The sequence below is a fragment of the Sycon ciliatum genome, chromosome 1 (genome assembly GCF_964019385.1).
Source record: "Sycon ciliatum chromosome 1, ocSycCili1.1, whole genome shotgun sequence".
NCBI lineage: Eukaryota > Metazoa > Porifera > Calcarea > Leucosolenida > Sycettidae > Sycon > Sycon ciliatum.
The window spans coordinates 55,066,485-55,092,362 of NC_088643.1; the positions used below are offsets into that span (position 1 = coordinate 55,066,485).

Here is a 25,878-nt window from a genome sequence, read left to right on the forward strand (position 1 = left end):
GAGTTAAAAAAACGGGGTCTCAATGCTAACTTTTGAGATATAGGCGATGACAATTTCACTAAATTGTCAAATTTGTACAGGATTTGTGATGTATAGCGGACGGGTATTTCATCAAGAACCTGATTTACAATCTTCCTCATTTTTTGGTTATTGAATGGACTAACTGTGTACATGTGAGCGGACAAGGTAGAAATGGAACGTTAACTGCAGTCTGGCAAAAACTGTTTTTTTGCATGAAGGTCACCTACAACTATCTGTTTTTCAGATCCCAAAGTTTCAGGCTGCTACTATGGTGGGAAGTGCCTTACATTCACCATTTTCTAGATGCCGGTCAGTATTTTAACGTCTGTTTCGGGATGATTTAAACAGTCCACCCTTCAGTACAACCAAAACACTGAAAAAAACCCATTATCTTGGCCTGTATTTCTCCACAAGTGTATATCAGTGTGAAAGATGAGCTGATCACACACATGGACTCGTTTGAGGTGGAACAAAGCAACAAAACCACATAACTAGAAACAGCCGGAGCCGAAAAATCAGCTCCAGAGTAACTCGTGATGCAAGGCAAAATAATAGGACTGTTGAAGCTGGTACTCAATCCACACATCAAATACCACTACACACATGTCAAAAATAGAAGAATTTGGCGGACAAATGGTAATTTCAGTGCGTTCTTGCTTCAGCCATGTGTGCACGCTCTCATCGTATACTGTTGGCGACCTCGGACTCTGCTCTGATGCATTGAGGCTCCCGACGACTGAGCGGCGCACCTTGGTAATATAGTTTGTAACATTTTGGCAGGAGACAGACAGCTCTTGAACACACAGCATCGAAATAATATTCCGGAGACGCACCACCAATACGGTGCCCATTGGCGAAGCAGGACGAGTCCACAGACTTGAGAAACTGTACTTAACGTAACGTTACACATCAGTCCGCAATCCGAGGCCCGATTTGACTTCTTTCCACTCAGCTCATGTTCACCAGCCTTGACCATTCTGTGTATCTCAATTCTTAAAACACTCATTTCCAGACAGTGCACGATGCAGGTCTGCCACTTGCATCCAATGCATTGGGCAACAGCTAGCTAGTTGTTCTGGGCTATTAAGTCCCTGCATACGTTCCCCTGTGGTGCACGACGCTATTGTTTCTTCAGCTCCTGCGCTGTGTGCTTCAGAGCTCTGAAGTCGGTTCGGCGTATACATTCAGTACAACTCAGCATCCACAGGAACGTTCCCCTTCATTGGTGTTATCATCATCACTGCTGTCACCACGTTCGCCTGCATCCGAAAGATCCATCTCATTTGTTCCCTATGTCTTTTTGTACCGCGCTGAAGCTAGCAGCAAACAAAACGCTGATCGGCACGTCGTCACGGTTTTCGGCGTAGTGGAAGACGCTCTCGACTACTACCTGACTCAGAAACGCTCTCAGAATCAGAGAAGCTCTCAGCACCTGACAGCAGGCTATCAGCTGATCGCCGTCACCTCCAAATTCGCCCGTGAATACGCCACTCATCGCACAACTAGCTGCCATATCTTCCTTCAGCCATAACGGATTCACTTCAAATTTTCAGTGCTGGACCTTGAAGCCCTGTGCTGAGCGAGGCACAAGCGCTTGATGCAAATAGAGCCCTCTAACCCAGGTAAAAAATATGCCACAGTTTGCCAAACTTCAAACGCCTGTATCTCAAAATGATGTCATGCAGCTAACGTTCCATTTCTACCTTGTCCGCTCACACATGCCAATGAGAAAATAAAAAACATATGCTTCAATGCTCAATTTCGCCCTATAGGCGCAGAATGCCTTTTTGATAAGTTTGCTTTGCTACATGTACATGCACACCTACATATCCCATGTACATGTCCATATACATCTACCCTTCTCTACTAGCCCACCCAACCCTGCAATACACATTGACACAAGTGTACACACACATACCACACACAAACACACACACACACACACACACACGCATACATGCAAACACACACACGCATACATGCAAACACACACACGCATACATGCAAACTAGTGGTGAAACGAATATTCGAATATTCGAACATTCGTTCGGTTTGTCACATTCGAATATTCTTTAAGTCACATTCGAGTATTCGTTACGTCACTTCGAATGCAGTGCATGTATATACAAGCACGCCGAACACAATACAGAGCAGTGCGTACAGCCTGCATGTGACTTTGTACTCCATGTTTTCTCATGCATGTGCATACTGGACTGCCAATGTAGCAAACAACATGTATGAACTTCGAAGTAGCCTTATGTGGCAGTGCATTTTAAGTGGCACTACCATTTGTCATACCTAATAATAATGACAATATCCATCAAATGGCTGAGAGGAGGGCATGTGATGGCATCTCTGTTACCAAAAGAAATTAAAGAATATTCGTACGTTCGTTCGATAAGCCAAAGAATATTCGGTTACTAGGTTTTGACATTCGTTTCACCACTAATGCAAACACACACACACACACACACACACACACACACACACACACACACACACACCTGTCCTGTCGAGCCACTACCACTAGGGTCACGTGGGCCCCGGAAGGGCAGCAGAGAGAGAGAAAGAGCACGCCACCCGGTGGCGCTCCAGACACGCACACACACACACACACACACACACACACACACACACACACACACACACACACACACACACACACACACACACACACACACACACACACACACCTTTGGACCTTTGGAAAGCCCATCGCCGAAGGTGATGATAGCTATTAGGCGAGGCAGAACACACACACACACACGCACACGCACACGCACACACACACACACACACACACACACACACACACACACACACACTACTACTACTGCTACTGTAGCATGGTTGCCCAAGGGCCACACCATTCCGAAAGAAGCCGGAGTCATTGTCAGGAGCAGAAATAAAGATGACGACTCAGGTCACTCTGTCTACGGAACTGACGGCTGCAGCGAGAACAGCGGACACAATATGACGCTCTGTCAGACTTGGTTGCCCGATGGCCACGGTCGCACATGTGACGTCTGAAACCAGGCACTGACTTGAATTGCCGATTGCATGTCAAACACAAGAGAGAAACATGGACGCTGAGCGGAATAGATGATGCCGGCGCGGACACTTTCGATGGTTCCAGGGGCAAACAATGATGCACGCGCAGGCCACCACGAGAGTGAAACCACCTTCTGCATGTACCACACTGCACAGCACCACGCTGATCCTGGATGGGGAGACTTTGCTCTGCGCCACATTTGTGCCTTGTTTGTCACCTGGCTGGCGAAACGACCGATGGCAGATAAGACAGTCCACCCGCCAGGCAGACCTATCCTGAGCAACCTCATACCAGGCCAGACACAAACACGCACCACACACACGCACAAACGTGCGTGTAAACAGTGACTAAACACACACACACACACAAGGCACACACATGATCGCACGCCTGCAGACCATCGCTCCAATGAAGATAAGATTACTACTTCTTTGCGTAAATATGTTTGAGATAGAGTGTCACTCTTAGATGTGACTGATGCCATCAACCAATGTCAAGGAAAAAAAATTCACGGTTCGGTTCGCGTCAGACTCGGCTAGAGGCCGAGTTTTCCGCATCCGTAGGAACGCCATCATCCTTCAAGGATCAAGGCGCAGATGCAAGGAAAGAATGTGTTCAATCTTCTTCTGCACACGTAGAAATCGGTTTGGGCATTTTCGATGATTTAGAATGTGAATATGACAATGTGACAGAGGCAGCCACAATTTACTGATTACTGTGCATTGATCTAGCTATATACACTGCAAGTGCACTGTAAATATTGTGTTACATGCACGTAGTTGTGAAGGGAGACAGTATACATGTTCATTCACCAATGACACACCTGTCAGACAGCAGGTTAGGGCTAGTCAAAGTTATGAAGGCACAATATACGATACGAAGGCACAATTTTGCGATGTACTTGAGTTTGTGAATATATAGTGGACTTTGTGTTCACACATACTCTACCAAATTGCCATGCACACCCTTGTAACACACACACACACACTTGAGCCTGGGGAGTATGATTGCTGTCAGACAGTGTTGCTTTCAAATGCTTATTCTCGTCAGGAGTGATGTGAAACACATACTGGTAAATATCAATCTCTAAAAAATGCATCCTAAATAAAACGCTCAAGCACTGAGTCTAGTCAGAGTGATAAGACAATAAATTGAAGGAATTTCTCAACAAAAACTCAGTGTACCGCTGTGATCAAGCCGTGGCAATAACTATAGTAGAGTTCTTGGTGGACAGCGATTACCATAAAGAAATAGTGAGATACTACAGTAGTACCCTCTACTGACACAATGCAACCACGTTGTCCAGTACATGTTCGAATCAAAAATACTTTCGTACATTCGTGACCATTTCAATTTATATTCAAGGGCGACCTCCACAATCCACTGGCTTCAGAGTCGATTTATCATTATAGAACGGCCATTCTTGACAAAATAGTCAGACAAATTTTGCGAAGGATGGCGTTCTACTGTGCACATGTGGAAGGGACTCGCCAAGTCACTTGAACCAATTCAACGAAAATACAAAATACTCAGGTTTTACACATTCACGTACCCGTCTGTGCCGTCCCCCATTCCTTCCAAGACATCCACATAGACTCCAACGCTTTTATTCTACTCTTTTTCCGAAGCCGACCATGGGCATGGGCAGTGCCTGCTGGAAGGGACATCCCAACACTTCTCTGACACTTGACAGGTGACAATTTCCACAAGTAAAAAATGCACCTCAAAAAAAGTAGCCAAGTGAAGGAGTGAAAAAAAAAAAGAAGAAAAAAGCTCACACTCTAGACTCGAGTACGAGAGTTTCGTACTCAGGCCATCTGCTCGAGCTGGACCCTTCGAACTGGAGTGCGCTACAAGCTCGCTACGCCAACTCCGCATGTCTTTACTCGAACGTAGGATGCGCGAGAACCTGCGCAAAAGACGAGTTTAGAAATAGGCGCGAGCCACCTTAATTTTCAACCAGTCTTAAAAGACTGGTTGAAGTCGGTAGAGGTACGGTATTTTTGTACATGTACGTGTGCGACCATGACGGCTTGGCTGGTTTCCACAAAATATCGTACATGATACTGTACTGTAAAATCGACGTTCCACAGAAATGGGTAGATCTGCGTTCGTTAACTACCATGTACCATCTTTTCTTTTTCCAACATCCACTCTACTCTACCAAGTAGACAAAAACAAACGCAGGCTAACATTTCATCGAACATGTATATTGACTGTATTCGATAGCCGTTACACGGTAGGTTGTGACTCGCCAATGTCCAGATATGGTTGCTGCTTCGATGCTAGCACAGGTTCTCAACCAGTGCAAGCATCAACATTGAGTATGCGGCTCTGGATCATCTTCCACTGAAGTGGATTGCTTTCCAAAGTCACGTGGCTTGAAATTTGCTTTTGAGGTGCAGCATCAAAGTCACTTCAGACGAGACCAAACTAAAACCACAACAAAATCTGAAACTACAGCTAATTATAGGGGATTCACACTATATTAAAACGGGAAAACCTGAGGTCACGGTACAAGGTAAAAGTTCAGACCGTCGGTTAAACCGAGTGTGGCCGTTCAAAGTTCAAACCCTTGGCCAGTTTTCTCTTGGCCATGAATTTGTGGCGGGGAATTAATTGAAAATCTGTACTGCATTTTACATTCTGTACTATGTTTCGCATTCGTCATGCACGATTATTGATTGTCCGCATGGGCACTGTCTGAAAATGCAGGCTGCGATGCACTCGTACAACTGGGGTTCGGAGTTCTCGCTAGGGATTGGTATTTTACTACTACAGCTGTACCTGGTTCTCACCAAAAGACAAGATCTATACACATGTGTATCGTATAGCCGTGGGACTTTTCCCTTGACAAACACCATGTACAAGTACAGCTGTACTGAGGATCACAAATTTTTCACGAGAGGTTCTTCCTCCCCCCAGTACCAGGGTTTCCATAGAAGCTAGAAGTTGAAGATCTTGTTGACAGATATCTTCTCGTGAGTTCCCTCCGAAATCGAGACGAAAATGTTTTCGAAGTGAAAAAGGGGGTTTGTGCGAACCCCTCCGTGTTTGTGCCTGCTTTTTGATACCTCGGCACTCCCTGGTTGCATTCGCCACGGGAAACCCAATGCGGGCAGAGCTACACACCCTTGGCAGCACAAAGAAGCGCAGTGGTCTCCCCAGCTCAACTACACACTTCCAGTATAGACAGACGATGGTGTGTTCAGGGGGTACATCATGGGACAGCAGCCATACTCCGGCATCACATGATAGTGGTATTTACAAAGGCAGGTACTCATTCAAGTACATGTACTAAGCACGTAGTGTGTTTCATGAGCTTCACTACGATAACAGAATACACATTGTTTTATGTACAGCATGCAGTGAGTTTCATGAGAAGAAAAAAAAGCATTAACTATGTGTCCCATAATTTACAGCGCTCCACTGCTACTCTGTTTCCATGGCAGCCGGTGCTTTTCTCGTGACTTTTCTCTTTGCTCTGGTCTTCTCCAGCATCTTCTTCCTGTCGATCACAGGGTTCTCGATCAAGTGGATGTGATCCTCGACCTCCTTGACGTGACGGTCGTCAGCCAACTTCTGACCAGCTCGCATTCTAGCAGAACAAAAGAAAACGAAAAAGAAAACGCCCCAGTCAGACCCGCACTGTGTTCAAGGTGACAGCCCCGTGTTATGTATTTCCAAGGTTCACAGTGTCGCGTCTTGTTTTCCAAGGAGGTTCAATGGCCGGCACTGTAAAAGTGGAAAAAAACTCAGGGGTCGGAATATTTCGGAGGCTCTTCGCTTGAAAATACTTGGTGCGGCACCGCCATCGATTGTCAGACAGCGATCATAGTAAAGAGTCAGTTTTAATAGGCACATTGTACGTGCAAGTGAACCGAATTAAAAACATCTAGCAACTCATAGCCTCTCCAGTTGGTAACAAAACAGCAAGGCACTAGCACATGATACCGCCTGCTACAATTTATTTTCTCTTTCGCTCCAGGGGAGAGATACGAATCGTTTTTGTCATAGCTCCAGTTCTACTCACTCTAACTTCACAATCCGGGGCTTCCTAGAAAGGTCTTAGCGAGAGGAAGAGAATGAGGTTGACCATGATAGCCAGGACACAATATATCCAGCACCAGAGAGCAGCGACTGCACGAAAAACGGCCCAAAGGCGTCCAGTTGCGTCCTGCTCCAGCCATTTCGTTTTTCTCGATCACTGAGCTCTGATTTTTTCGCTGTGTACTATTGAGAATATCACAAGTGAAACCTGTGCTAATTTGAGCAAATCAGTGAAGTAGAGTAGTTCGCCTCTCTCTCCACAAGTATTTGATACCATACTGCACTTTTATTTATTGCTTCAAGTTATATATTTTGAATTTGTACGTCGTGTTCTTCATTTTGAGACTTTGCTTACCGTTCTGTTCTTCTATCCATACTCTGCATTCCCCGCGCCTGCTCTGTTCCTTTCTTCTCTGACTCACTGACTGTCAATTTGTCTAGTTTCAAATTGTTTCATCGTCTGCCAGATCGTAGAGATCGTTTCCTGCATCGTAGCTCACGGTTACTTTTCGAACACATTTTTGCGTAGGCATTTTCACGAGTTGTGTTGACGTCATGCCCTATCAGCTACGCGTCATTATTGCAAGCATGCGCATTCCTTTTGCCTTCTGCCTTATTTGCATGCTGCGCTTGCTGCAAAGGTTAGCGTCCCCACGCTTGCTGGCCGAAGCCCCATTGACCGCGCCGCGTGCGTACTCGCACACGTCAGCCGGGCTTCTCCACGTCGCCTTGCCCCGCCCCAGCCGGTTCCGTGGAGTTCCGGTTTTATTTCTCCTTGTTGATTAGCTCTCCCAAGATTGAGTTGTTGTTTTCTATATCCTTACCTAACTAATTCATTTCCAAGTATCAGTCCTTTTATTTACACTACTGTCAGAGTCCGCCGTTGTGAGTGCTGTGTGCATGTGCGGAGTAGTAGTGGTGAATAATTGTTGTGCGTGCGTTACACAACAGAGTGGTGCCGAAACCCGCCTTGGATTTGAGGATCGTTGGGTCGTTCGTCTTGTAGTGTTCACCTGTGTTGGTGTGTTTGTGGCAGTGGTCGGTGCCCGTGCTTGTTTCCCGCAAGCTGTTATACTAGCGTTTAGTATCGTTATTCGTAATGTGTTCTGTTCAGTATGAGTCTCAAGCTGGACAATTTCCTTCGTCCCTTCAAGGGCAAGGGGGACGATTTCAATGCATTTCGCTCGAAATTTGGTGTGTTGGCCAAAATATCAAAATGGACGTCGGACGACGACAAGATGAAACACCTTCCGCTCTTTCTGGACGGCGACGCGTTTCTTGTGTATGATCGATTGTCAGACACCGACAAGGCAGATCCGGATGTTGTGTTCGGCAAGTTGTCATCTGCGTTCGCCGTGACGAAGTCGCAGGCACACGGCCTGTTTGTACAGCGTAAGCTGAAACCCGATGAGTTGGTGGACGCGTACGTCGCCGATCTGCTGCGGTTGCTGGGCCTGTCTGGTCACAGCGCGACTGGTGATGAGGATACTGTCGTGATAGAACAGTTCATCAGTGGGTTACCCGTAGAATTTATTCAGCCCCTGCGCATGGCCACTGCTGGGAAGAAGTTGAAAGTGTCTGAGTGCGTGGAGCAGGTGCGTGCTCTACAAGCTATGCATGCTGATTGTACACGCAGTCCGATGGTGGTCGCCAGTGCTGCAACTGGAGGTACTGGAGGTGCGTCCCGCAGCGTATTTTGCCACCAGTGTCACGAGCCTGGACATATTCAGCGGAACTGTCCTCGCCAAAAGAGGCACCATGATCGGTATGGCGGTGGAGAACGAACATGCTTCTTCTGCGACAAGCCTGGCCATGTCAAGTCTGAGTGTCCGGAGCGCAAAGCTTGGATGGCGGCTTCCGCTGGCAAATCTGCTGCCGGGGTGTCAAAAGCTGACAAGAAAGTCCCAGTCCTGTGCATTTCAAGTGCCTCTGGTCCTGGCACCCTCCCGAGAATGCATGCGGACGTACGTCGTTGTGGTGTCAAGTGTAACTGGGAACGTGTCACCGCTGTTATTGACAGTGGGTCAACCCATACACTGATCTCTGCTAGCTGCACCTCAGTACTGCCCGCCAACTGCCCGGTCGATCGCACGTCGAATGTGCTCGTTGCCTTGGATGGCCAACCATTGCCTGTCGTTGGGACTGTTCACCTGACGCTGAAACGTACTGACGGCCCAGTCCGTCTCTCACCAATCGAGGTTACAGCCACTGTCGTCAAGAGTTTGGATGCTGTGGATGCCTCCGTGCTCATCGGGACAGACCTCATTGCTGCAGCTTGTGGTCTCAGCCTACAGTACGACGATGACAACTTATTGTGTGGTGTCCGTTTCGGTCAGGCCGTGACTGCAGCCGTTCCAGGTACTCCTCCGATGGTGCATCCTTCTCTGTATGTGTTCGTAAGTTCTGATGGTGATGACACTGTGTTGCATACGGATGATGGTGAGGCCAGATGGCGCGCAGACAAGCAGTACTGGGAGGTGAAATGGTCCTGGAAAGATGATGGTGCACCCAGCGAGCCTGTCGGCCATATATTTCCACAGATGTTTTGGGCATGGCCCATCATCAGGGTGAACACTAACGAGTGATTCAAAAAATGTTTAGTCTCTATTACTCAGACCAATACCTTTCATATGAAGTTTGGTAGGTTTGTTCGTGAAGCAAAACGTGAAACCAGAGCATGTGACGCATAGGCTGTCGGGTTTGTGGACGTGGCCAGAGACGGAGTTTGAGTGTATACCGCTGACACGTGCTCCCCTGCACGTCTCCTCACTTTAATAACGTCATACCAATGGGCGCACGTGGCAATGCAAGCGTGGATATGTCTGTAGTGCCCGGCGGGAAAACAAGGGTCGGATTTCGCTATACACAATTATTGTAGAAGTACAAATTTTCATTCACGAAATCTTTCGTTAGATCACTCCACCAGCCGGCTTGTTACGTACTAAATTTCGTTTTTGGTCGAGGTCTGTCAACCCGAAAGTTCAGAAAAAAACACTTTAGTTTGGTATAGTCAGACCTCGCTTATCCGGTCCTCGTTTATCCGGATCCCTCGCCATCTGGAAGAAAATCGCTGGTTACCGATGTGCATCATACGTTACGCATACAACATAACCGAACCTCGCGATCCGCATACCGGTGCATGATTGTGTGTGCAAACTGGTCGAAATATGTACAAAAAGCTTCGTTGCATCCGGTCGCACGTGGCTTGCAGAAGCTAGAATCGGGGAGTTGTACAAACAAATGAGGTCCTTGACCTGCTGCATGCATGTGGATAGCACTCAGTTGAACGTACTTGTCACTTTTCTCGCTTGTTTTTTTTACATATTTTGCACGTTAGTTGTTCTGTATAGGACCCAGAGTCATGTATGTACGATGCCGCCCATTTTGATGTGCCACATGCATGTACAGTATGTGTGTTCAGTTATCCGGTTCCCTCGCCTATCCGGATATTTTTGTGGAAAACGGATGTGTGCGGTTAAGCGAGGTCTGACTGTACAACAAACTTTAGTTATTTCGCGCCCCCTAACGAATATAGCGAAAGTTAATTCCAAACGAAAGTTTGTACTTATACAGTAGTTAACTGCTTCCTTTCAGTGCTGTGTAATACAGCTAATGCTAGAACCAACTAATCAATCAGTATAAGAACCAGGCAAGAAGGTAACAGTACCTTGGCATAGCCAAACTGTGTGAAACAGAACTAGGAACATACCTGTTCTTGATAAATTGCGACTGTCTGCGGCCCTTCACTTGCTCAATACGTTTAATAGAGCCCACTGGAAGGAAAACAAACACAAGCATATGGACACAGAGCTCCTTTATATTACTACATGTAGTAGATGAAGAGCTGACAGTGACTACATGGTGCTGGTGGTGTGAGGTATAATAGCAGTGGGAACTACAGAATCATGGTCTGCAAGATAACTGCTTATGGAATGGGCGGCCCTTGGTGACGTTCTTCAAGTTCAAAACCACACTCCAGGCACGAATAGAGGTGCTTGAATTCGAACCTCAAATTTCCAGGCCCCAACTTCTAAATATCCGAAATTTCTAATGATTATTATCCAAGTGCAGCCCACATGTACAGATGCGTGTGTCAAAACGCTCAAAATCGCACGCTGGTTATTTTGCACATTATAATCACATCAGCAACGTATGGTTGGTCAGGTATAACAAACCAGGCATGTATTTTCAATTTTTCATCAAAACACTGGACACAATGTCATTGGACATTATCTTCATGTTTTAGTGAAGAAGTTGTCAGTCACTGCTGCTGTCCTGAAACGATTCCGACAGGAAAGAAAAGCGCAGCCTAATCCCCACGACGAAAGCTTGTCGGAGAGCAGCACTTCGTTCTGAAGAACGCAAGTGAAGCATAGACACGGCATTTTTATGACGTCCAGTCAACAGTTTTGTTCACAAATATCTCCGCGCAGGGGCTAACGAGGCAATGAAAAGCCACGAGATCCACGACAGGAGTCAACCATCTGAAAGAAGCCGTCTTCAATCAAACCTTTGCACTTTGACTCGCACCGGCTTGAATCAAATTTCAAGACAAGGCAGGTTTCGTTAGCTTAACGTTACTGTCGATCCCGGAGCGAACCAGGGATCGATTTTTGAGTTACCCTTGGCTAGAGGAGGAGAAAACAATGAACTTCGACTTTCAGGACAGCAACGCCATCTCACTCCAAAACAAAAGCTCGAAGGACATAGTCACCGTACTGTAAACTACCCTTCTGTATGATGACAGAATTCAAATTATCCAGCGGGCCCACATTTTATACTTCGCACAGCGCATCCAAATTTGACTTGAAGTGACTTGCAGACGGTCGGTACGACAAAACGTTTTGAATTGTATGGAATATTCAGATTAGAGAAATCTACCCGTATTACGTTTCTGCATTCCCATACACCTGGCAGAGCTGTGCGGCGGAAACAGAAACACTGCTGACTCTGCATGTTCCATGGAATACCTGAAGCAGCTCAAGAGCCTCAAGTTCGTGTCGCAAAATGTTGCTTCACTGGCTGCGCTGCCAATCAACCTGAAATGCAAGTCCACTGGCCCCCAGTTTGTGTGATCCGATCTCTAAGGTCACTCTCGCCTACTTGATGGAACTCTTGCTGATCTTGACTTGAGCAAGGACTCGGCACAGCAAGACTGACTGGAGGTTTTGCTTTAGTGAGTCACCCTTTGACAAGTCTTGCGACTACTTATCGAAGACTATGCAATATGACAGTATCCCTGTTGAACACGTACACAACTATTACCTGCATCTAGCCATAGACACACATAGAGCGCATAAAACAAACCTGTTTTAGTCCAGAGTTGTCTGTTGTATTTAACTGGGACATCACGTTTTCGCTCAAATTCAAATGACGGATCCTGAGCACACATGAGAAGATGAGCATAACAGATAAACACACATGCACCCATACGCAACCACACACACCCATACACACACCCATACACATCATCATGATACATGAAGTAGAGTTTGTTACACACTGCTAGAAGCAGGATCGTAGTCAACAACAACATACGGGGTCGGTCAGCTGGTTATAATTTACTTCGAGGTCAAACATTTACAGTATGGTACCGCATCAGATAGTCAGTTCTACCATCTACTTCCACCATGCACACACAAACTGCCAAAGCCATTTTCGGCTGCATTGCAGCACCAACACTGCGGACAAAATAGCACAATGACAGTTGGGCATCCAACATTTTTCGGCCATTTTCGACTAAAATCCGGTGCTCGAATGGACGACAACTGGATGACAAAGCAATAGCTTTTTGTAGAGCTGCCAGAAGCTAAACCAAATCATGGCCACCAAAAGTGATGTTGCTATGGCAAATTTGTTTTACAAAAAGCCTCTCACCATCTGAGGGACTGCGCAAGATCGCCGGGGATAGTGGTCTTCATGTCAGAAGTCAGATAAACGGCCACCGGGGTGTATATTCCGTGCCCCAGTCTTCGTGTACAAGAATATTCAACCGTCCTGGTGATCTCAAGCACGACATGCCTTTCTGCAAGTTTCACTGACGGAACCGCAGCTATCATTATCACCAAGAGTGCATAACCCCCAAGAGTCTGCAACTCCACTATAGGTGCTGTCCCGACAGAATTTCAAGTTGACGTCATTTTTTATGATGCAATACACAGTGCACACGTATTATCAGACATATCCTGCACCTGTGGTGGACAAATCCCCATTTGATCCTGTACAAACTAGTTCAAGGAAACACGTGTGATGCGTTGACATATTGCACAAAAATCGTAGATCACTCGCGCGACGAGCATTGCATCATAAAAACGACATCAACTTCAAATTCCGTCGGGTCAGCAGGGTATGTGGGATTTACACTCTTGCTATCATGTGGCACTTACACATGGGCATCCAATGTCAGGGTCAAGGTCGAAGTGTGAGCGAGTGTGTGTGCAAGAGAGAGAGAGAGAGAGAGAGAGAGAGAGAGAGAGAGAGAGAGAGAGAGAGAGAGAGAGAGAGAGAGAGAGAGAGAGAGAGAGAGAGAGAGAGAGTGCGAGAGAGAGAGAGAGAGAGAGAGAGAGAGAGAGAGAGAGAGAGAGAGAGAGAGAGAGAGAGAGAGGAGAGAGAGAGGGAGAGAGGGAGAAAGAGAGAGAGAGAGAGAGTGTGTGTGTGTGTGTGTGTGTGTACATGTATGTATGTGTGTGTGTGTGTGTGTGTGTGTGTGTGTGTGTGTGTGTGTGTGTGTGTGTGTGTGTGTGTGTGTGTGTGTGTGTACATGTATGTGTGTTTGTCTTTGTGCTTGAATGTGTGTGTGCATGTGTATCTCCTCTTCCTTGCGATACATCTCAGCCATTTATAGAACAAACAACTTATCCAAATACTACTAGACTATACTTCCCACAAACGCAGACAGTCTCACTTATTTCTCATACTAGTAACAATTAGCATGATCATGCAAGAGACTTACCACTGCCAACTCCTTGCCAGCAGACTTTCTGAAAGCCTTTGTCCATCTAATCTTACGTGGGTTACGCTTCTTCTTGAAAGCCTTGTGGCATTTTGACCGGCAGAACCGGAAAACCTACGATAACACACGAACATCCGAATAGCCTGTCAGGCATGTGGACAAGATGAATATAATTTTCTCAGCTAATCAATTGCATACTTTGCAGTCGTTTCGCACGAACTGTATGCCGTGTCCAGGATAAATGCTCGAGGAACAGAAGTAACACTTCTCAATCCTCATGATGCCACGGTGTCACCACCTGGCGGTGGGTTGTCCTCTCAAAACTTCTCAAACAAACAAAATCTTGACCTGAAAACTTTTCGATCTACGAAGTCTTTCCTCCTTGCACCTTGGACGGCAACAATCAACGAAAAAAGCAACACGCTGCCGAAAATGTGAAAAGATCGACGCCATTATTGTACGTTGGTATGGTTACTTCATCTGTGACGTCACGTTGATCAAAAGGGGAAAATCCAAAGCAGACGCTGCGGCGGAGGCCCCGAGAGCGAAGCCTGCCGAAGGCACAGAGAATCCAAAAATAAAAATGACTATGTCCTATTTCAAAGAATTTCAAAACACAAATGACCAAATTTTGTCATGAGGAAGAAGGAGCTGATTCTACTTCTCTGTGTTCTCACGTTCCAGACGATCGGTACGTGCATATTTCTTTCTGGATTTCTCTTGAAGAGAACTGTTTTGCCGGATTTCAGCGCTTGTCGCAATGGATCGGGGAAGCCTGGCTGTCTTCTTCCCAAACGCTTCAGTCGTGCGGTATTGCTGATCATCGACGCACTTAGATTTGACTTCGTTGTCAGTGATCATAATATCAATGCTGAGGAGTTGTTGCCCTATATGAACAAGATGCCTATCATTGAAGCTACTGTGGAGGAGCGGCCAAACAATGCCAAATTGTTCAAGTTCATTGCTGACCCACCTACCACTACCATGCAGCGTCTGAAGGGCTTGACCACTGGCAGTCTACCTACTTTTGTGGATGCTGGGAGCAATTTTGCAAGTAGTTCAATCACAGAAGATAGCTGGCTGCATCAGGCGTCCGTGCTGGGCAAAAAACTGTACTTCATGGGAGATGACACCTGGATGCAGCTATTCCCCGAATCGTTCACAAAGAGCTGGCCCTTTCCATCACTCAACGTGAAGGACTTGCACACCGTAGATAATGGTGTTCTAGAACACCTAGTGCCCCAGATCCGATCCGGTGACTGGGACATACTGATAGGTCATTTCCTCGGGGTAGATCATTGTGGCCACCGCTTTGGCCCCTATCACCCAGCCATTGGTGAAAAGCTCCAGCAAATGGATGCCATGATTCGCTCGGTAATGGCCGAGCTGTCAAATGACACCGTTCTACTGGTCTTTGGTGACCACGGCATGACGCGCAGTGGAGATCATGGTGGTGACAGCGCCGACGAGGTGTCCTCGGCACTGTTCGTTTATTCACCGTCGCCTATGAGCTCTGGTCAGAGAGCAGATTATGTTCCTGTAAGTAGATTGCTAAGGACGGCATGCATGTATGAAGATTGTAGTCACAGACATCCTACACTGTATTACATTGGATGGAACAGATTGAGTTTTGCTGCTTCAGTCACCTCTCCTGCCAGCGATTGAACTCTGACGTTTTGATCGAGGCCACTGCAGTTGCCTGTCTGCCCTTGAAGAGATCATGGTCAAGATACATGCAAACCCAATACCGTACTCGCGCGATTAGTGCCCCTGGGGCACTATTTTTTCAATGTCCATCATGGATGGGGCAGTATTCAAGAGAGGGCACTATTCAAGAGAGGGCACTATTTTTTCATTGCTGGTTCGTTTGCGTCATCCAGCATAAAACAAAGAAAAACAGAGCCTAAAGTGTACTGTAAACGCTCACGACTCCACAGAAACGGGAACAAGACTTGCGATTTTGTTCCTGAAAACACCAGTGCAAAGCAATGGCCAAGAACATTGAGAGGGCTTTATTTTTCACTGGCTCTTGGAGACTAGGGCACTATTCGAGACAGGGCACTATTCAAGAGAGGGCTCTAATCGCGCGAGTACAGTATATGTACAGTATATGCATAGTGTATCACTTTCATTGTTCTCATTAGTGCACGTAGAAGCACATGTACATAGCTGCTCCATGGAATCCGACCGCGCGAGTCTATTTTGCGCCCTGCACCAGTGTTTACAGCCACAGGTCTAGGGCTACACAGCGCCCTGCCCATACTTGACTCAAGCGATCGGATTTCACTGAGGAGCACTATCCTGCTGCTAGTATTGGGAAATCAGTACATGTATACACATGTACCTCTGCTGTGCTTTTTGTGTGTGCTTCTTGTGACAGGGCCTGTACAAAACGGTCTCCCAGATTGATTTGGTTCCAAGCTTGTCACTTTTGCTGGGCCTTCCGATCCCGTTCAACAATCTTGGCCAAGTTATTCCAGACTTATTCGAGCAGCGTGCGCACTCGAGCATGAATGAAGCGCACACAAGAGAAGAAAGTGACTCATCTGTTGATCAGAGAATCATTGCCCTCCTAGAAAATGCAAGGCAAGTGGATGAGTACTTACGCACGTACAGTGCCACCTCTTCTGATCTCCCCGGTGTTGAACTCCAGCGTCTGACGGAGCACTTTCAGGCTGTACGCAGGAAACTGCTGACCTTGTCAAAGGACAAAGCCGGCGATCAGGACACCTTGGTGGCTGAGCTTCAGAGCTATATGAACTCCGCTCAGGCGTTGTGTCGACAGGTGTGGGCCCGGTTTGACATTCCTTTCATGTTGCTTGGCCTTGTCCATCTTCTGGTTTCCGCTTGCATTGCTTTCCTGATTCCTTTACGAATTCAACTGGGAATGTTCACCAGTAAGACTGCTGTAGAATGGCAGTTTCTTCGACTTATTCCATTGAAGAGAGTCAGCATATCCTTCATCATAACAATGGGAATGGTCTGCTTGCTTTGGAGTTCTTCGGGTGACCTGAGCCTTACATCATTTGTGCTCGCTGCAGTGCTGGCTCTCTCAGTAAGTTTTGTTGTTGCGCTGGCTAACGATATGAGCTTAGGTAGAATTTTGCAGCCCGGTATCCAGCTTTGTAACGCAACCTGGGTACCTGATATTTGTGCCGTGACCTTCACTATGGTGCATGCTGGTGGCTTCATGTCGAATAGCTTTGTTGTTCAAGAGGACAACCTCATGTTATCATTTAGTCAGCTGCTCCTCATCATCTCCTGGTGTTCAGGATTGCCTCGACTCAGGAAAGGAGACCGACCCATGGTAACTAAACGTTTCTTGTCATCTCTCCTTGTTGTTATGATCAGTTGCCGCATTGCTGTTGTCTTCCGTGGATGCAGGGAAGAGCAATCTTGGTGTCAGCCGTCTTCGTTTCTGCTTCACTATTCAACAACATTTTCGCACATTGGCTTCAGCTTGGCCATGTTACGCTTGGTCTTGGCTTGCTTGGTCGTTGCCCTTGCGCCTCTCATGGTAAATTTGATGTGCATCAGGAGACTTGACTCAGTGGACAAGCGCTTTCTTGGTCTTCTTGTGGCAGCTTCAGTATGCGTCTGCGGGCACTTCTGCTTGCAAAGCCTTCCGCTATCTATCTTGGACAGGCTTTATGGCTGGCAGCATGTGGCATTGCCACGGCTAGCGTTTCTGTTTGTGATTGCGGCGTTCATCTACATGTGGCATGGCGGGCACCTTACTACTGGTGCTAAGTTGTCTCAGGGTAAGTTACTCATGGATGTAGAACGGAATCTGCCATTTACCCTACTGCTGCTGTTATTGCGGCCTCTCCGTTTCCCTTTGGTCACGATGTGTGTGTGTGTGTGTTTGTGTGTGTGTGCGTGGTGTGGTGTGTGTTATTGCTTTTGGATAATGCAATATGTAATGGGTGTGTCGTCAGGTTGATTTCTGCACTGAAAGGAAGTATCTTTTGAAAACATGGTTACGAGATTGACTTGTTGATTGCACGTGGTAACATTTACAGTAACAAAAGTGTAGTGTTCAGTGTCGAAATTATCCCGGCAACATAATTATCCTGTCATACAAGTGTCCCTGTTTTGTCACTACTGTGCCCTGCATTTCTGAGGACATTTCAGGCATAAGCAAGTAACTTCTTCTTTTGCCTTTTTGTATGCCCTGTTTCCTCTTCACAGTATGGTACACCTTGCTTTCGGCAGTCTGGATTCTGCTAACAATGGTTCTTGGCGATGGTCTGGTTTTTGCTAGCTGTGCTGCGCTACTTTCTGTGACAGTGGGCTGCCGACTTGTCAGCTTCCAGTCATCAGGTATGCGCTTTAGAGAACCAAAGAACTGCTGCCTCCTGACTTGGTGTTCCTAGGTGAGCCTGGTGCATGTACACATCCTAATCCCATCCTGTTTCCGGTTGTCTTTTATTCGTTTTCTGTGCTGTCATCCTAAATTACAGTCAGTACATGGACAAAGGCTGCTCTCTGGGCAGCCCTCAGCGGACATTTCTTCTTCTCCACGGGCCATCAGTGTGACCTACCCAGCATACGCTTTGATGCAGCGTTTGTAGGGCTGCATGGTGATCAGCAGGCGTTCGTTGCAGCTGGCGCTCTGGTTCTTCTCAACATGTTTGCATCACCGGTGAGATTCATGTTGTGGGTAATGCAATACTGCACCGGTGGTGGTGGCATCCACCAAGCAAGAGCTGGCTGAACACAACAGCTCAAGTCTGTACAAAGTGCGTCGTACATTTGAAGGGCTTCATTGCAAGACGAGATAAATCCGTTTTGACCAGTTTTCAGGAGGAGCTATTATCTGTGATCAAAAACTGGGTGGGTTTGGGTCAAATCTAACTTAGCAGATCAGAAGAGTAGGGTGGTGTATGCAAATACAGGCTTTCTCAAAAATCAGAGGCTATACATTTTCTCAAGCAAGGTGATTCTTCAAAAAAATTCCAAAGCCAGTTACCGGTATATCCGCCGGACTAATCAGCATTATTACTTTTTATTCCCGTAGCTATGCAGAAGACGTTACTTCAGTGACGTCTGGCGCTAGCCAGGGTCCACACAGCTTTAATTTGGTATTTGTGTGTTTGTTTGTTTGTGTCACGCCTGGCGCTATCCCGTATCTGTCCCGTACCGTACCGTACCATCAAACACAGCTGGCCACATACAGCTGGCCGCAATATTCAAATAGGGCTTTCAAACGCAAGATCATAACGTGAAGCAACTAATTACTTGGAAGAATAGGTATGAATGCGAAGTGTATGGGGGAATGCATGTAGGGCGATAGTGCGGGTTCGAATCCCAGGATATCCCTGAAAAAAAATAGGAGAATTGAAAAATTTATAACATCCCTATGCTCTTTTTGCCGTCATCAAGGCGGTAGACGGTGTCGTATTACCCTCGATCGTACCTGTCCCGTACCGTACCGTACCAGCAAAGACGGCTGGCCACAATGCATATTCAAATAGGGCTTTCAAATGCAAGATCATAACGTGAAGCAACTTGGAAGAATTAGTATGTATGCGAAGTGTATCGGGGGATGCATATAGGGCGCGAGATAGTGCGGGTTCGAATCCCAGGTTATGTCTTTAAAAAAAAGGAGAAATTTATAAGAATTTATAACATCTCTATGCTTTTTTTGTCTAGGTCATCAAGGCAAAAAAGCATAGCGTAGGGCCCTGAGTTTCCAAGCTCTCTCGTTATGAGGTTAGAAATACCAGTACAACGACTCCACTGAGCTCGGAATTCTGAAGGAGCTCAGCAGCAGCAGCGTCGTCCATCCCTGACGCCTCTAGCATACTGCCCTTTGCAGTTTCGAAAGCGAGAAAAATAACCGCTACGATGAAGAAGATACGAAAAGAACAAAATGGCAACGCGGGTGTAGCTGCTAGAAAGCAATAACCAGGGGAGTCGTAAAATACCGGTATTTTACGACTCCCTGGCAATAACACAAAAACACTGTGCTTTAAACTCTGACATGGACATGTTGCACAGTCGCGATGTTTGCCTTGTGCTGCGCCAGCACTCGCTGACTTAACCACTTGTCACATGCACAGGGCACCCTGCCCGCGACAGGATATGTCGCTGACTTTGCTCAAAAACATCGGTGGAGCCTTCTAGACAAAAAAACCCACAAACAATTCGTCTGTGCTGCTTTCGTGTGAACTAACGTTGCAATACATTGTATGAGACTTCGTGGGCATTCTCCACGTGCCAGTGATGCATTCTTCTGTGTGGATAACATTCTCAGATTGGTGATTGTCTGCATGCTTCCACACCAGCCACTTGGGTGGACGACTATAAGATCTTCCATGTGACTATCCTTCCTGTCACTAAGTGACTTTATTTTTATCCATAGGTCCTGTTCACTTTGGCCATTCCCTTGGCTTGTCGGATAAGACTCAAGCCCGATCACAGCAGTGCCGATAAGGAGCAGACACCAATGAGGAGCAACAGCAAAAGTGTAGCAGTTGTGTCGAGTGATGCACCGGCGATGCTATTCTACTTTGTGTTCTATCATCATGTGATGGTAAGCTTGTTGATTCTGCCAGTCTTGTACCAGTGCTGTGCTCTCTGGTTGATATAATTTACATTAGCTGATGAATGCTCAGTAGGGAGTCGTAGCATCCAGGGAGACGGCATGAGATCATAGTGCCCAGAAAAACTACTTGTGTTTCGACCCCAGATTTGATCGTTCTACGTGATCCCGTGGTCTATGCAACTCACGATTGTGGCCTTGACCTGCGGACCCCAAGCATGGCGCAGACAAGCGATGCCATACATGTATGCAAGCATAATATAAATTGGCCCTGCCCCAAGGGTGGATTTAACGGGCAGCCCCGGAGCGGAATCCACAGCCGCCCGTGTTGTCTCCCTGTATTCTACGACTCCCTGATGCTCAGTAGTACCGGTAGGTGCAATGAGCTCCTTGATAAAATTAATGTTAGTGTAAGGTTCTCGGCACGCACAAGAAGATGGATCGACGAGGTTCTGGCTGAACAAGCGGTCACGTGCTCCTGCGTACACCAGTCACCTGGTCACCGCGCCAGCAGGCGACAACTTTCACACCAAGGTTCAAATCAAAAGTTCAAAGGTTCGACTCGAGTGACAGAAACTCGCTCAAACATGCTGTAAGTTGTAGCCTGCAGGCATGGTGACCAGGTGACTAGCGTACGCACGAGCCCGTGACCGCTTGTTCAGCCATGTTCGGTTGGGAATAAGGGCCGAACGCTACATCGCAGCCTTTTCGGACCAAAACCAGTCGACTCAGCGTCCAAAAGACTACAACATATGGGCCAATCGCGGTCATCCGTGCTTTTATGAGAACGAAATGGCGCTTTTAGTGACATTTTGCATACAAATCCCCATCTACAGTCAACTTCGCTAATAACGACTGCTGATATAACGACAATTCGCGAATAACGACATAATTTTCATGCTCGGAGCAAAGTCCCATCCAACTGTGACACATAAAGTGACATATAATGAGACTTCGGATATAACGACACTTCGCGAATAAGGACACTTTTCTGATGCCCCGCCGAGTGTCGTTATAGTCATCCTAATAAAGATATTATTATTATTATAAGCGAAGTGGACTGTAGTAGGGCGCAGTCACCCAGTTTCGGTAGAAGTTTAGTGGGTTGCTTTTACGCGTGCCACTAACTCACGCGGCTTATGATGTTCGAAATCCCCAAATCCCCTGGTCGACAGAAAGCACTTGAGTAAGCTAGAATTTAGCTCATAGCAGGACAAATTATCTCAAACATCTCCCATCAGAGAGAAGAGAAACAAGAAGTCAGTAAAAACTCTAAAGCATGGCCACAAAAGCCACCAGTCAAAGATTACAGAAAAATACACACTGCGGAAAAGGGCACAACTTTTGTACGCACGAGCTATCAGCATGCCAGCAGTGCGTACCAACTGCATGGGGGGGGGGGGGGGGGTCTGTGTGCCATGTGCCAAAAACGGAAAGGTGAGAAAAGGAAATGCGTATACGGAAATGGCACATTTACGTGCGTACAAGTATGCATGCCTGTAGACGCGTAGACGTGGAATATAAATGTGGGCATGATAGTAGTGTGCAAAAATCCATTCCGGCCGGTCATGTGATGCCTTGAATCACAACAATACTCCCCCACCAGTATGTAAGAGGAACGAAATGCAAACGATAAGGAAAGCAAAATAAACCCCGAAGTACTAATACATGTACTGGAAAACAAGAAAGAAGCACAGCTTGGGACTGCTGGACCGGGACGATGCAGGAGTACTCGCTCTGGAACGGCCACGATGGCTCCTCATGTTGTCCATGGAGGTCGTTAGTGCGGCGATCTGGGCCCGGAGCTCAGCGATCTCCGAGGCGGCACTGGGGGCAGAAGGAGCAGCAGCAGGAGCAGCAGCAATGATTGGTGTGGGTTGGGCCACTTCCAGCACTCTATCTGCCATATCAGCCAGCTTATCCAGGGGCAGGGAGTCTGAGGAGGAAGCAACTACTACTCGCACATTGGAGGGGAGACGCTGGATGAACAGCTCCTTCAGAACCTCAGCATCCATAGTGCGGTCTCCCAGGAGTTGCTGCATGCGCCGAAGCAGTTGTGAGGACTTGCAGTCGCCCAACTCCTCCTTTGTCAGCAACTGCTGTAGGCGTTGCTGTTGGGATGTCTGGGTGCGACGAACCAACTCCTTCTTCAATGTGTCATAAGGAGTGGTCGGCGGGGCTTCCAGGAGCAAATCACGGACCTCCATGGCGAATTCTGTGTCCAGAGAAGCAACAATATAATCGTTTCGGGTGCGCTGACTCGTTATTCCGCGCGTGTGGAACAGTGCTTCGACTTTGGCGAACCGAATAGCAGGATCCTTCAGCTAGTACGGCGGGAGCTTGAGGCTGACTGCGGCGACAGGCGGAGCCGGTAGGGTTGTCTGACTGAGACCCCCGGGCTGTCTATCCCCAGCGGGTGTGGGTAGAAGACTCACCGCGACCACGGCTCGTGGGGGTGCGAGTTTGCTCAGTCATGACGATCCAGGAGTGGGATTTATTGGGTTGGATAACAGAGCCTGCCCTAAACAGCCAATGCTTGAAACAGGGTCACCAATAGTGGGTTGCTTTTACGCGTGCCACTAACTCACGCGGCTTATAGTGTTCGAAATCCCCAAATCCCCTGGTCGACAGAAAGCACGTGAGTAAGCTAGAATTTAGCTCATAGCTGGACAAATTATCTCAAACATCTCCCATCAGAGAGAAGAGAAACAAGAAGTCAGTAAAAACTCTAAGCATGGCCACAAAAGCCACCAGTCAAAGATTACAGAAAAATACACACTGCGGAAAAGGGCACAACTTTTGTACGCACGAGCTGTCAGCATGCCAGCAGTGCGTACCAACTGCATGGGGGGGGGGGGGGGTGGTCTGTGTGCCATGTGCCAAAAACGGAAAGGTGAGAAAAGGAAATGCGTGCACAGAATTGGCACATTTACGTGCGTACAAGTATGCATGCCTGTAGACGCGTAGACGTGGAATATAAATGTGGGCATGATAGTAGTGTGCAAAAATCCATTCCGGCGGGTCATGTGATGCCTTGAATCACAACAGAAGTGCGCGAGTTTGATTGGGAAAAAAGGAGGAAGGAAGCATCTCAGCTTCCTCGGACCAAGACTATTCGACTCAGCACCCCGAAGACTACAACTGGTGAAAATGAGAGAGAGGCAGAGACAGAGAGAGCAAGTCGAAAACACGAGGCTATAATGGGCCTGGGTAGCTATAGCAATGAATGGATGAGAGCGCAAATGTAGCTACCCAGCTAGGCCAACGGATAATACGGGAACGAGGGAACTTGTGCAGGGAGATTGCGGGAGCAAGAACTTAGAGTATCGAGAAGCGGGAAGCGGAAAAGAGGTGCATGCAGTGTACGTGCAGATATGGGAGAGAGGGCCGGGAAAAGGTGCATACAGTAATTCATGTGTGGGTGGGTGTGTACATGCATATATGGAAGAGAGGTCATTAGTGTGTGAGTGCGTTAGTGGTGAAACGAATATACGGAATATTCGAATATTCGTTCGGTTTGTCACATTCAAACGAATATTTCTCATGGCGATTATTCGTAAACTCGGTATGCAGAGTTCACCGGGCGACTTCAAACTTCCGTAACTTCGCGAATACTTGACCGAATCGCTTCATCGAAAGGTCTAGCGGCATTAGAAAACGCTCGGCTGTCGTCTCGAAGCAACCCAAACGCGATTCGAGGTCCTGGAATGGAGGTATGTCGGTCAAACGAAAAGGCACGTCTCAACCTTTTTTTTAGCGTGTAACTTCAGCAGGGGATTTTGTGAAAATTGACAGAAATGATGGAGAAATATGTGCCTTTGTTTGTCATGCCTTAGTGACAATATCCAATAAAATGACTGAGAGGAGGGTGTGTGATGTCATCCGTGTTAACGAAAGAATATTCGTTCGTTAAGCCAAAGAATATTCGGCTACTGGGTTTTGATATTCGTTTCACCACTAGAGTGCGTGCATATACGGAATCGTGAACCTAACACTAGTTTGGGAACTGTGTGAGGGTGTGGAGGTGAGAGACGGACAGACTCAATGCAGACTCAATGCTTATTCGGTGCTTGTCCTCTTGCTTTCACAGCAAGCTTAGGAGACTTAAACGCTCCGTGAAGCATGTGTTCAATGATGTGTGTTCTCAAAATGTAACTTGTCTTGCCTTTTCTCCAGCTCATAGCAGCCGCAGTGGCAGCAACGGTTTTACGTCGGCATCTCATGGTGTGGAAAATATTTGCACCGCGTTTGCTGTATGCGGCTGTGTCTGCTGAGCTGGTATGTGTCCTGGGTGCTGTCGTATTTGCGTTGCTTCCTTCCTACTTGCCTCCTCCGCAATCTAGCTCCAGTGATGCACAACATGAGCGAACCTCTCACAGTATGTAACAAGCATGCGAATCATGATTATTATTATTATTATTACAATGAAGTATTTTCTGAATGAGCATTCAAGTGACTGATTCATGGAAGTGTGAGGACTATTCAGTTGGATGGGACCCTATCTGACCTACCAGTGCCCCGAAAATGTATCCCATACTTCACATACACCGGAGATAGTTATACATTGTGCACCCTCACCCACTGCACACCTTTCATGGAATGGCCACTTTTGGGTGTATCCCCTTGGTGCCACTGGATTTCTCATGGAGACAAGCACTTGGGCTGAGAGAGAGGAGTGACAGGACAAGATTCCTTGCATGGGCTTGTAGTACTAGTAGTAATGTAAAGTCGTTAGTCCCTTCTATTCTAGAATACTGTATCCTGTCACTTGCTGCTGAATGCCTACTTGAAGTGCTATGACAGTTTTTCCCTGTGCAGCATGGTATAGAAAGCTGTTGTAAAAGTGCTTCAGCATACTACATGTTCTGGCACTACCATGCATGGTGCTGTGTACTGTGCCACTGCACGTGCATGTCCGGTCTTGGTCTTACTACTATCAGCCCACGCATGTATTGGGCATACATCCATCGAAATAATACTGGCCACAAGTTTCCGGGAGGGAAAGTTCATGTAGAGATCCTACTTTTCAGCATCAAATCTTGTCTCCGCCAGCATCGTATTGTGGATTGTCATAATACGAGTGTCCAAACACAACTAGTAGTGATCAATGTATTGGTTGTCTGTTTTATCCACACTCTCACTTGAGTGTGCAGATGCCAAACAAATCTTGAGAACATGGCTACTCTGGAATAACTGTGTGTGCAGCTGGTGTCCAAATGGCTCTGTGTTACCAGATGTTATCCTTCTTCCTTCTGT

At 47.0% G+C, this 25,878-nt stretch overlaps 2 protein-coding genes across 2 annotated transcripts; one reads left to right on the top strand and one right to left on the bottom strand.

The window, feature by feature from the left end:
- Nucleotides 1-6,280: 6,280 nt before the first annotated feature.
- Nucleotides 6,281-14,484, bottom strand: LOC135831110 (probable ribosome biogenesis protein RLP24). The gene is made up of 5 exons (XM_065343375.1): nt 14,274-14,484; nt 14,076-14,189; nt 12,431-12,503; nt 10,833-10,896; nt 6,281-6,671 (listed from the first exon to the last, which is right to left on the bottom strand). Exons 1-5 carry the CDS (start codon nt 14,352-14,354, stop codon nt 6,506-6,508), a joined length of 498 nt encoding a protein of 165 aa, XP_065199447.1. The 5' UTR covers nt 14,355-14,484; the 3' UTR covers nt 6,281-6,505.
- A 201-nt stretch (nt 14,485-14,685) lies between these two features.
- LOC135831098 (GPI ethanolamine phosphate transferase 3-like) lies at nt 14,686-25,069 on the top strand. The gene is made up of 6 exons (XM_065343359.1): nt 14,686-15,614; nt 16,456-17,836; nt 18,267-18,398; nt 18,539-18,720; nt 20,443-20,613; nt 24,799-25,069. The coding sequence occupies exons 1-6, from the start codon at nt 14,712-14,714 to the stop codon at nt 25,006-25,008; spliced, it is 2,979 nt and encodes a 992-aa protein (XP_065199431.1). The 5' UTR covers nt 14,686-14,711; the 3' UTR covers nt 25,009-25,069.
- Nucleotides 25,070-25,878: the final 809 nt, after the last annotated feature.

Bases quoted from the DNA above. Each gene is read 5' to 3' on its own strand.
- LOC135831110 (XM_065343375.1), bottom strand. From the start codon at position 14,354: ATGAGGATTGAGAAGTGTTACTTCTGTTCCTCGAGCATTTATCCTGGA. The intron at 14,190-14,273 runs GTATGCAATTGA...GTGTTATCGTAG, and splicing joins TCGTGCGAAACGACTGCAAA to GTTTTCCGGTTCTGCCGGTC. The intron at 12,504-14,075 runs GTAAGTCTCTTG...ATGTGTGCTCAG, and splicing joins CTGGCAAGGAGTTGGCAGTG to GATCCGTCATTTGAATTTGA.
- LOC135831098 (XM_065343359.1), top strand. From the start codon at position 14,712: ATGAGGAAGAAGGAGCTGATTCTACTTCTCTGTGTTCTCACGTTCCAG. The intron at 17,837-18,266 runs GTAAGTTACTCA...TCCTCTTCACAG, and splicing joins TGGTGCTAAGTTGTCTCAGG to TATGGTACACCTTGCTTTCG. The intron at 18,399-18,538 runs GTATGCGCTTTA...CCTAAATTACAG, and splicing joins TGTCAGCTTCCAGTCATCAG to TCAGTACATGGACAAAGGCT.